Below are 12548 nucleotides of genomic sequence, written 5' to 3'. Positions count from 1 at the left end.
CAGCTCTCCTGCCATCTCTCTAGAGGGCGCCACACTTATGCACCTTCTCGTGAACCTAAAACAGAAGAGAAATGTTTTGTGTTTTGAAATTCTGCACTGTGGCTCTGGCGATGCTTCTTGTGAGGTGAGAGTACCTGATGGGCTCACTGGTGGCTTTGTCTTTCACTATGGATGAAGAGGAGTAAGCCTTGTCCTCAAACAGGAATGCTAGCGGAGCCTTGATGGCATCTGTGATGGGCAAACCACACGCATGAGATCAATCCGTCAGCTGATCAATCATATCACAGCTTTTGGTACATTTCTGTTAGTGTCATATTGATTTGTTCATCTCAAAAACATGCTCGGGTCACATTTCATCCCAAAGTCTGAAAAAGCATTAATTAATTAATTTACTTATACTTACTTATTTATATGCTAATATTCTTATTTACTTATATTTGTTGGTTAACTTATTAAATTATTACTTACTAATTTTACTGATATACTAATTTAAATATTTATTTATTATGTATTTACTAACTTACTAATTTACATTAATTTTCGTATTCATTTACGTATTTACTTATTCTTGTTTGTTTACTTATTAAATTTCTTATTTCCTTATATTTTTTTATTTACTTATTTTACTGATATAAGTATTTACTTATTGATTTACTTACTAATTTAGTACCCAACTTTATTTATATATTAATTTTCTTATTTATTTATTTATTTATTTAATTAATTACTAATTTAGTAAATAAAGTTAATGAATAAATAAGAACATTTTATATTTTCCTTATTTACTACCTTATTAAATTACTTATTTACATATTTATTTATTATTATTAATAACTTATTAATTTACTAATTTAGTTCTCAATTTTACTTATAATAAATAAGTATAAGTAAATCAGTAATTTAATAAGTTAATAATTTTTATTTACTTATTTACATATGTATTATTATTATTATTATAAAGTCATTTTCTTATTTTCTTATTTACTTATTTAATTTACTTACTAGGTAATTTTTCACCCCATTTGTTAATGCTATGAGTAAATAAACTGCATCATGAAAATACATTTAAAAAAAAACCTTTCTAGAATCTAGAAAATAGTATATTATGAGCTGATGTTGTAAAGTGCTTTCTTCAGCTCCAGTCACCATCTAGTTTGCGACGGTCTTTGAGCAGATATTTGTTGGGGATGGTCAGGTAGCAGCGCTGGAGGCGTCTCCGCTCTCGGTTCGGTCCCTCGGTGGGATCCAGTTGCCAGGACGTGGGGTAAGAAGACTGATCGTACCACACCGCCCTGTTCCACGGGAAAAAAATAACATCAGACGTGTTTGGAACAACATGAGGATGAGTAAATGTAGAGCTGTAACAATCCCCTCATGTCACGATTTGATGCATATCACGATACTGAACTCACAAGACCATATTATTGCGATACTCCAAGACATATGATAAAAGGTTAACCAAAAAAATGTACTGTTGATTAAAATGCTAAATTTGGTTTTACATTGTGTGTGTTAATGAATAGGCTTGGACTTGGTGCTGGAAACCCAAAGCACAGAACAATAGAGACACCAGAATAAACATATTCATGATTCTGAAGCTGAAAATACAGAATTATTTTAGAAGAATATGCTTTTATTCTGTCACTGACTAGTTATATTTAAAATAATGTAGGCCACTCTATACTGGTAACATCAGACATTTGGCATTATCAGGACACAAATATTCTTCCATTGCATTATTATACATTATATTTAACGTACTGACACTAAAACTCCGTAAACTTAAATTTTTTTCTCACCCAGTAATTTTTATTTTGGGTGAACTATCCACAATACATCAGTGTTAATTTCGTTGACGAAAATAATGACGAAAATTATTCGTCAACGACATTTTTTCACAGACGAAAACGAGACGATAACTAAATAAAACCTAGTTTTGAATTACATAAACTATAACGAAAATCTATTGACATTTTCGTCAACGAATAAAAACCAGACGAAAATGTTAGATAGTGACGATCTGGGAAGCGATCCAGTCAGAATTGATGTCCTGCATTTGAGCTAGATGCACACATTTGTACTGTAACATGCTGATCTACCCAGCGGTCTCATAAAACGTTAAAAAATGTAGAATTAGTAAAGAATGAGTAGAGCAGACATATAGATCTGAATAAGAGTGACGACGCAAAAAAGAGCTCTATTCCGTACGGTTTTATGTGCGCACACACCTAACCCAAAGCGTGCAGCCATGCACAATAGACACCTATACAGCGTGCGAGTACGAAATTGAGCTCTCTTTCGTGTCTGAATGGACAAATATACACAAAATTATGTCAAAATTTCCGTTTTGGAGAGTATTCATGTAAACTATGTCGGTTATGTCTTAAACAGTTGTGAGTGTATAGGATGTGCATCAGTGCAATCCGCATGTAATTGGACATGATCCGACGTCTTAAAGTGACAGTGGATAATAAACCTAATGCGGTCTGTGTCCTTAATATTGATCAAGCAACAAAAGAAAAAGAGAAAAGCATTCACTGCTCGTTAATAGCTTTAATAAGGATTCATTATATTTAATTCATACTAATAAATATGTCTGCTTGAAAGAATAAAGAATGTATGCAAGTAGTTATAAAGAATGCATATATCATTCATTGAAAAGGAGACTGTTTTACTTTAGGAAAAGTGGTTTTCTTTACTTTTAAGATATTTTTTTAAGTCACAATAGTTAAATCTGTATCTGTATTGCATGTTCAAACTTAAAAATCATTCATATTAATAGGTTAATAGATGTTTTCTCCGGGAGTATTTGGGTTTGGACATTTTAGAGAAATTCTAAATTAATGCATTACAATTTAACTAAACCCATTATATTTTAGTCGACTAAAATCGTATTGTATTTCGTAGACTAAAACTAGACTAAAACTAAAACAATTCAGATGACTAAAATATGACTAAAACTAAATGGCATTTTAGACAAAAGACTATGACTAAAACTAAATCAAAATTTGCTGTCAAAATTAACACTGCAATACATATTGTCACTATCCACGATACATACTGTTGCATTTTTGTATTGCGATATGTTGTGACGTGATATATTGTTACACCCCTAGTAAATGATGAGTAGTGTTGCAGTGAGCGATGCTGACCGGTCGTGCGTGAGCTGATGCACGAGCTCCTGCCAGTGCCGGCTGGCACTCAGGTCGGTCTTGTAAAGGCCTCTGATGTGTTGCATGACCTTCTTGCGCTCCATTCCCTGCCTGAGAGACACGTTCTGAGTGATGTCAGCGGCGATCTTCGAGATGTCCTTCGACTTCCCATCCAGCCTCTGCAACAAGCTGAAGCGGACACCAGAACAGCTCAGAAACAAATTGCAAAGAAGTGCACGCACATGTTTGTGTATTATTTTGAGATGTTGGTAACACTTTACAATAAGGTTAATTAGTTAACTACATTAGTTAGCATGAACTAAGAATGAACAAAACTTCTTCAGCATTTATTAATCTTAGTAAATATTAATTTCAACATTTGTATTTGTTAACGTTAGTTAATGCACTGTGAACTAACATGAACAACCAATGAAAAGCTGTATTTTTATTAACTAACATTAATAAAGATTAATAAATACTGTAACACATGTATTGCTTATTGTTAGTTCATGTTAGTAAATACATTAATGAATGAACCTTATTATAAAGTGTTAGCGATATTTTTGTGTTTCTCTCAGAGCGCTCACCTCTTCTGCGTGCTGGCCAGCTTTTTTTCCCAGGCTCCTTTGCTGGTTCTTGCCTCTGACTCGTATTTCAGTTGCTCCTTGATAAGGAATAGTTGTGAAACAGATTTAGTTGAAAAATAATAAATGCATACACTTCAGCTGAGCAATTCAGAACTAAATTATATTTAAAAGTAGTCACAGAAACTGCAAAAAAAACCATCATGCAACTGATGCAAAAACCCAGGACTAATCCTCTTATGCCCTGGAAGTGTGTGTTGGGACATGCACACCTCTTTGATGGCTTTCAGGAGGTCCGGTTTGGCCGGAGCGCTGGGTGGGATGCATCGGTGTCCGCAGAGTTTCAGCGCTGTCATGAAGCTGTTGGCAGCCGCCTGCTCTTCTTTGCTCAGGGCGTCTTTATGATCGTGTAACAGCTCGTACAGATACAGAGCCAGCTTGGGCCCGTGCTAATAACACACACAAGCACAGGAATGATTAGAGGAACCTGTCTTTTTAGGGGTCACCTCCATTGTAGATAACACAATCGGCTATTAAAAACCCTTATTGATCAACCACATTTTCAGAGCATTTAAAAAACATATTTTCCATATTTAAGATTTTTGTCTTAACAGCCATTAGTGATGAAATCCAAAATTTGCATCAAGGTGGAATTTAGAAAAACATGCAAAATAGCAAAGCTGGGCGAAATCTCACCACTATTTTTGATACAGTAAGTGAAAGTTTTAAATTCACAACGCAATTCAGAACACACATTTATTTGAAAAACAATATAGGTCACAATTTAGATAAGGGTCCAATTTTCACTCATTAACTGCGACTTTTGTCTCAATAAACTCCTAAACTGCTTATTAATAGTTAATAAAGTAGTTGTTAAGTTTAGGTATTGGGTGGTTTATGGGATGTAGAATATGGTCATGCAGAATAAGGCATTAATATGTGTTTTATAAATACTAATAAACAGCCAAAATCGTAGAAATATGCATGATAATAAGCAACTAGTTCATAGTGAGAATCGGACCCTAAACTAAAGTGTTACCATAATATACTGTATTTCAACAAGGATTAAGTAATTAAAAGATAAAATAACTATTTGGCCATTTAAATACTACAATACACATTCAAACAAAGCCTATTTTAAATATTATGTAGTAATTTTAATACCATTTAATTTAAAAACATATATATTGGTAAATCAACAAGGCATTAATAATGAAACAACTTAAAAATGAAAACATTCATTAAATCGGCTCTATGGTTTGAGAACAATGGACAAAAGTTTGACCCCTAATGCCCAGCGTTGCATTTCTGCTACTCTCAGAAAAAAATGCTCTTAAAATTATGTGCGTTCAAAATTTAAGGGCTTGCAGAAATAAAACAATTAATAAAAAAATAAACAAAAAGACACATTTGCTCCAAGTTGACTGGAACTTTTGTAAGCTGTGGCAGTTAATATATTAAAAAAATATTCCCCAGCAAAACTGTTGTTGTGATACATTTCTGTTATGTGTAGTTTCTATCCACAGTTGGACAAAATTAGGTGCTATTTTATCGCTTTACGCAAGAATTGCTATTCAGATGAGTCTCTGTGGGTTAATGATCTTTTTCTCTTTTTTTGCCAGTCTACAGTATAATGGAGAAATGAATACAGCACTAGCGAGAGGACGGCACTGCTGCTATGGAAACAGTCTCATGAAGATGAATCTGTGGGTTATTTACTGCATGCCAGAGGAGAGCTGTGGCAAAACCAGCCCAGTCAAATGTCATTGTCTTCCTCCCAATAGAGGAAGTGTGCATGCGTGTTGTCACACTAATCTGAAAACTGTCAGCAAATAACCAAAGCAAAATGTCACACTGTCTCTGGTCGGCATGTAAAAACAAAAAGCCATTTCTATCAACATATCTGGTGTTTATTGGCCTCACCTCGAGGCCAGGACTGAGGCTTTCTCTGAGGATCTCCGAGTAGCTGTGCTCGTGGACGAACTCTAGCGCCTCCCTCCTGTCCTCCAGAGGTACTGCAGGGCTGAGCGTGTGCACCAGCATTCGGCCGATCTGAACCCTGAACGTGTCACGACAGGACCAGAGGATTCGCCTCCACTGCTGGCGAGGGGCGCCGCCACGTCCGGTGCTGCCCTGAGGAAGCAAACATCACACAAACACACCGAGTTAGTCAACACCGGACCAGTGAGACACAATTGAGAGATATAACACTGACAAACTATGCATTTATTACATGCACACATGAGCATTAGGTATCAGAAAGACCATATCTATATATCATTATTATTTTATTAACTAAAACATTGGTAACACTTTAGTTCAAGGTCCAGTTCTCACTATTAACTAGTTGCTTATTATCATGCATATTACTAGGATGTTGGATGTTTATTAGAACTTATAAAGCACATATTAACGCCTTATTCTGCATGAATATTCTACATCCTTTAATCCACCTAATACCTAAACTTAACAACAACTACCTTTCTAACTATTTATAAGCAGTAATTAGGAGTTTATTAAGGCAAAAGTCATAGTTAAGAGTTAGTTAATAGTGAGAATTGGACTCTAATCTAAAGTGCAACCAAAATTTTATTCAAACATTCATTTTTAAGTTGAAGTACTAAAATAACTAAAACTGAAAAAATAATAAAAACTATTTGAAAACATTACTAAATAAAAATGAACAAAAAAACAAAATTGCTAAAACTTTCACATTCAAATATAAAAATACAATCTGATCAAAATATTTACAAAATCTATTATAGTATATCAAGGATACTAAAATAACACCGCAATAGACTAGATACACAATCCTTGTCTCGGGATTTATGGGTACAAGAGTGTTAAAGATGTTTTATTAGTGTTTCATATGATAGTTGGGAAGTTTGATTAGTTTTCATGGAACACTTCAAAGTTTCCATTTAAATAAGTGTTCACAAAAATCTCATAAGGAATTTTTTTAGTAATTCGTTTTTTGGGGGTTAAATTTTATATATATCTGTTTATTAAGATTAGGGCTGTCAATTTAAAATATATAATTCAATTAAACAAGTTACACTAGACACTGATGAATCACATTAATCATAAATAAATAATTAACCAATATTGCCCCAAATGAAGATAATTCAAAGATAATGGTGGTGACATGAGTGAAAAAGTTGTTGTTTGAGAAGCCAATCTAAAATTTCTTTGGAACAATGTGCACTGAATACCAAAAATATAACCAGTAACAAACAAAATAGGGTAATTTGATGGCCAAATTTGTTGACTTTAAGAAACTCTGACGTCTGCTGTAAGTGACTCACCAAGCTGATCTTTATGCCCTCCATCATTAGTTTGAGAATGTCTTTGCTGAAGCTCTTGGTGTTTCCCGGCGGGAGCGGGGTGGAGGGCGTCGAGCCGTTCTCCTCAGACGTCTGTTCGCCAGATAACGGCATGGACATCGAATGATCAGGAGACTCAGGAAAGTTCAGGAGGTCAAAGAAATCGAGGTTGACGTCTGGAAAGCAAACACAAATTTATTCAGCCTACATGGATTGTTTCTTGTTGTCACTAACAAACAAGTACCATGGTAATACCTTATTCTTCGAAGTAACTTCCAGAACCATGTCAAATGCATTAAAGTGTTTTTCAATTCAAGTCACCTTTATTTATATAGAGCTTTTTACAATACAGATTGTTTCAAAGCAGCTTTACAGAAATAACAGGAAAATAGAAGAAAATAGCGTCACAGTCCACCTTAAGTAAGGTCACTGATGGTTAATTTTTTGTTGTAAAAAGTTATTAATTTAGTTCATTTATATAACATCAAAAAAAAACTTGATGTTATTGTCACGGTTCTGTCACAGCTATTCTGGTTATTCTTGGTTTGTTGACAGAGCAGTGGCATTCCTGGTCTTGTGTTTGTGTATGGTCTTGTTCACTGTGAGTGTATGGCTGTCATGAGTTCTCTGTGTGCCATGTGCTCTTGTGGATTGTCTAGCCCCTCCCACCTTGTTACCTCATTATTGGATTATTGGTTTCACCTAGTTTCCCTTGTTACCCTCTTTGTTTGCTTTCCTATTTAGTCTCCCTGTGTTTGCTGTCTTGTGCTCGTTCATTGTTAAAGTTATGGGTGGTGAGTTGTGTGTAGTTCTGTGCCTGCCATGTCATGTCCCTGGATTTATTATTTAGTTCTTGAGACCTGGATTTCCTTTGTTTGTTTGATTTATGTTTTACTTAATTAAACACTTCTTCACCTCTGCACTTGAGTCCTCACACTATTCTTGGCGGCCGCCCCGTGACAGTTATCATCCAGCTCAGCTTTGTTCTCATATAATGTGTCAATGCAGGCAGATTAATAATATTGTTGAATATTAAATGTTCAATGGTTGCGTGAGCTGATGTTTGTCGTATGTACCTTGATAGATGAGTCTGTTAACGGCCAGAACCACGAGTCTCTGCAGTCGCTGGACCAGCTCCGTCTCACTGGCTCGGATGGGGTTTTCTTGACTCATTCTGCGCTGCATCATCTCAGTGAGTTCATCACTGGCCACGGAGCGCATTCGCGTCAGCAACGAGTCCGACTGGGCCACTGTGAACCGCCTCCGACCTGATCAAAACATGCATGTAGTGAACACAACAACAAACTGTGTGTGAAGAGCAGAGGATATTAATATCAATACAACAAACTGTGTGTGAAGAGCAGAGGATATTAATATCAATACCTCATAAAAGCATAGACAGACAGATAGACAAATGCAGATATTAGAAAAAAACTTGATTGATGTTAAGTGGTTAGACAAGGCAGGTTGTCATTTACACCCGACATGTAACATGCATCCTTGCTAGCAAAAGTTTAAAACTTGTCTCAATGGATATGTATTGTATGAGTAGGTGAGCCTTAAATGTTTTTAGGATTTAGCAGGGTACATTAGTTTAGATAGTCCAATTTAAATTAAAATAGCAAAATAGATAGCAAAACAATTTTTAAAATATTATTACAATTTAAAATAACTGTTTTCTATGTGAATATATTATATAAATGTAATTTATTCCTGTGATCTAAGCTGAATTTTCAGCATCATTAATCCAGTCTTTAGTCACATGATCCTTCAGAAATCATTCGGTAACACTTTACAATAAGGTTCATTAGTTAACTACATTAGTTAGCATGAACTAATAATAAACCACTTATACGGCATTTATTAATCTTTGTTAACATTAATTTCAACATTTACTAATACTTTATTAAAATCATGTTAACATTATGCACAGTGGACTAATATGAACAATGAACAGCTTTATTTTTATTAACTAACATTAACAAAGATTAACAAATACAGAAACAAATGTATTATTCATGGTTAGTTCATATTAGTTAGTATATTAACTAAATGTTAACTAATGAACCAATCATTCTAATATTCTGATTTGATGCTCAAGAAACATTTCTGATTATTATTAATCTTGAAAACAGTTGTGCTGCTTATATTTTTAAACTGATTTTTTTTTTCAGGATTCTTTAATAAAAAGTAAGTTAAAAAGAAAAGCATTTATTTGAAATAGAATCCTTTGTAACATTATGAATGTCACTTTTGATCAATTAAATGCATCCTTGCTGGATAAAAGTATTGTTTTTTTTAATCCTAGATGGACGTTAATGCCAGGTGTAAATGAGAGAGAATGAGAATGATAAACAGACAGAGTTGCAGAAAAACTTTTAGAGGCCTGGTGCAACTCTGACTCTAGACAGTGTGTATTCAGTCTTGGTTCATTCATGTTAAAGCACAAACAGGCACCAGTAGTTTGGGACACTGGGCAGATGAGCAGCAGACAAGCTTTAATCAGTTCACTTTCACACGACCAACATCCCTGAGAGAGCCAGGATGTTGTCGCCCATCTGTGCGAATGGGGTCGATGGCTACCTGTGTCTGAGGGGAACATGTAGGAGTTTGGTCCGGTTGGGGAAGGGAGGGGGGAATCCTGGGACAAGAAGCTGAACGGGGAGGGTTGAGGGATCAGGCCGTACGAGCAGTAGTTCTGCCGGGGAATACGGGGAATTATGGAGTCTTTCAGCCCCATTGAACCTTGGGAGTGTGAGGGGAGGTGACAATACAACAAAAACACATGAGCAAACAAGCGTGACATCCAGGACTGATGGTTAAGACAAGATGAATGGAGATGAAACACATTAAGACACATGGATATGAAAATTAAAGGAACGGTTCATCGAAAAAAAAGAGCAACATGGATATTCCTCAAGATTAAAGGGACATTGTGTAGGAATTTGGCAGTGAAATTGCATTTTGCATTAAACAAATTGTGCTCTCCAGCTCCTCGCTTTTTCAATTGCGTGTTGCATCTACGGTAGCTGTTATGAACCAAAAAGCTATGACAAACAATGCAAGAACTATCATATGCTCTATTAAAATATACTCTTATCGAATTTCTAGGTTACAAAAAGTAAACTTACAAACCTTGTTTTTAGCACCTTCTCAACTTTATTGAATAGCTGCTATTCATCAAAGAGCCTGTTTAACTTTTAACTATAAATGTTCTACTGTCTATATAATAAAGTACACAACCAAGCAATGAAAAAAGCATGTCATTAAGACGTCTCTTTTGAAATCTTTCTCCTGCACTAGGTCTTTCCACCAAAAAGCTGTCCCGACATTGACTCTTGTTTTTTGTAATCTCCAGGCACGTTTCCGATTACGTTCAATTTTGGACGAGGATTTCTTCTCCTGTGGGTCGGCATATGTATGTCATTAAAAATAACAGTGCAATGCAGCCTTTTAAACTTGCCGGGCCGTGAAGCGCCTCTCATTGCTCTGCTCCTCCGTTTCTGCTGCTTTTAGTCACGTGACGCTGGCTCTGAACGAAAAACGCGTTGGCCTAGTACTTTTTGACCCTCTCTGCTATTATAGTTTTTCAAGATGGCGGAACGACATGGAAGCCTCAGTGGACCTACCCGTCACATGTATACAAAGATAATAAATTCTTCGTTTACGAGGATAGGTCAGATAATTGGCAGAGGTATTTGTACACCATTAACCAACCATCAAAAAAAAATACATTATAAATAAATATAAATGATAACTGAAATAAAGTAAAATATATATTTTTTACTTATTTTATTTCAGAATCTTGCTAAGGAAACATTTCTCATTTTCATTTAGTTTAACTTGATGAACTAAAATAACAAACTAAAATAAATTTTTTTTAATATAAACACATAATATAATAATATAGACATATAAAAAATAGGAAAAATAAAAAAGCACACCTCAATTACTAAAACTTTGACATTAAAATGGAAAATATAAAGAATTAACGCCATAACCATCAGTTACTGATGTACAAGTACTGATTACATAATCAGTAAGAGTAAACGATGACAAAAGTTTATTTTAGGGTAAACTGTCCCTTCAAATGCATTGCAAACCCAAACTATCAAATGAACATGAAAAATACGAGGGGAAGCACCGAAATTTCAGCTACCGAAGATTTTCAGTAAAAAAAGCTATTCTCAGTTTCAGTCTGAAATCAGTGACCGAAACAGACATTTAAATAGCGCTTCTCCGATGGCACGTTTTGACTCTTATCAGTGTCTAATTTGTGCACAAAATAGCTACAACAGTTAAACATCTAAGCTGTGTGGACACTAGCTCTGGATTGGCAATGATAATTTCTCGATTTTAATCGGTAATGATATGGTTTCTTAAATCTAAAATCTTTTAGTCTGTACTATTTTCTATTGATCCATAATGTGAATAAAGCTCCTCTAAACATTCAATAATCACATAAAGCTTTGTTACTTTTAATATGAAAGTAACAAAGTTACTTAAGTTACTTAAAAGTAACAACTTTTTACCTCTCCTCATCAGTTTGCACTGGCTGCTAAAAGCCGCTCACATCAAATTCAAGGCACTGATGTTTGCCTAAAAGACCACAACTGGCTCTGCATCGATACACCTAAACTCGCTACTTTAGACTATGCGATCATCTCATCTACTCTTTTCAGCACCAAATAAACATGAATGAATACCAGAAGGTATGTTGAAAGATGCAGTATAACTTAAATGTTTATTGCTTAATGCTCCCACTATGGTGAAAACCCAGCGTTTAATGTTGTTTATATGTCTATGTGGTGTTTTAATATGCTTTAAGAGAAATCATGTGTAAATTCATAAGTCGACAGCATTGCTGAGTATTTTCTCCTTAAAACTGCAGTGAACCAAAGACAATGTCTGAAATCGCTGGTGTTTCTGACATCACAAACTACCTTGTAATCAGATCAACGTGTGATCGCCAAGGGGGAAAAAAATCTGCTTAAATATGTCATTATGGTGATCAAAGATGAGTTTTAAGGGATAAAATTATTGACTACAGGGGAACTTTCAACAACAACATTGTTTTCAGTAAAAACAATTCTGTTATTAAAAGGTTTATATAAAAACTGCCTTATTTGCAATTTAAATGTGTGTACAACTCAGTTTTAGCTATTTGAGTGTTGATTATTAAGTAAGTTTGAATTATTTATTGATTTATTTTCAGTTTCGGTCAAGTGCATCCAAAATTTTCGGTTTTGGCCAAAAATCTCTTTAAAAAAAAAAACGGTCTCACCTGCGATGCTTTTGCGCTTCTGCTGTAGAGCGTGATGTGGCGAGGTGGGGACGTGCACGTAGCTGCCTGATTTCTGAGGGTCCTGATTGGCTGTGGTCTTGATGAAATCAATGGCTGCCTGTATCACGCGGAACTGCAGGGCCAGGGCCATTTCTGAAAGATGAAATTACAACAGAATATGTCCTATTACATTTAAATGACACGT

At 35.1% G+C, this 12548-nt stretch overlaps 1 protein-coding gene across 4 annotated transcripts in view; it reads right to left on the bottom strand.

The window, feature by feature from the left end:
* Window positions 1-12548, bottom strand: part of lyst (lysosomal trafficking regulator) — a 130720-nt gene that overhangs the window by 25103 nt on the left and 93069 nt on the right. For 3 of the 4 annotated variants that reach the window (XM_077217350.1, XM_077217353.1, XM_077217352.1), the window contains 11 exons: window positions 12344-12496; window positions 9643-9804; window positions 8136-8327; window positions 7042-7235; window positions 5660-5869; window positions 4009-4185; window positions 3740-3816; window positions 3153-3341; window positions 1147-1292; window positions 135-228; window positions 1-55 (listed from right to left, as the gene is read on the bottom strand). The exon at window positions 1-55 is cut by the window's left edge and continues 7 nt beyond it. In XM_077217350.1, the coding sequence (XP_077073465.1) occupies window positions 1-55; window positions 135-228; window positions 1147-1292; window positions 3153-3341; window positions 3740-3816; window positions 4009-4185; window positions 5660-5869; window positions 7042-7235; window positions 8136-8327; window positions 9643-9804; window positions 12344-12496 (1649 nt within the window). The remainder of the gene's footprint in view (window positions 56-134; window positions 229-1146; window positions 1293-3152; window positions 3342-3739; window positions 3817-4008; window positions 4186-5659; window positions 5870-7041; window positions 7236-8135; window positions 8328-9642; window positions 9805-12343; window positions 12497-12548) is intronic. The other variant, XM_077217351.1, reaches the window with a different exon arrangement.

The sequence above is a fragment of the Siphateles boraxobius genome, unplaced genomic scaffold (genome assembly GCF_051911475.1).
Source record: "Siphateles boraxobius isolate OS27281-9 unplaced genomic scaffold, OSU_SipBor_1 73, whole genome shotgun sequence".
Lineage (NCBI taxonomy): Eukaryota > Metazoa > Chordata > Actinopteri > Cypriniformes > Leuciscidae > Siphateles > Siphateles boraxobius.
This window is presented reverse-complemented; position numbering and strand designations above follow the sequence as displayed.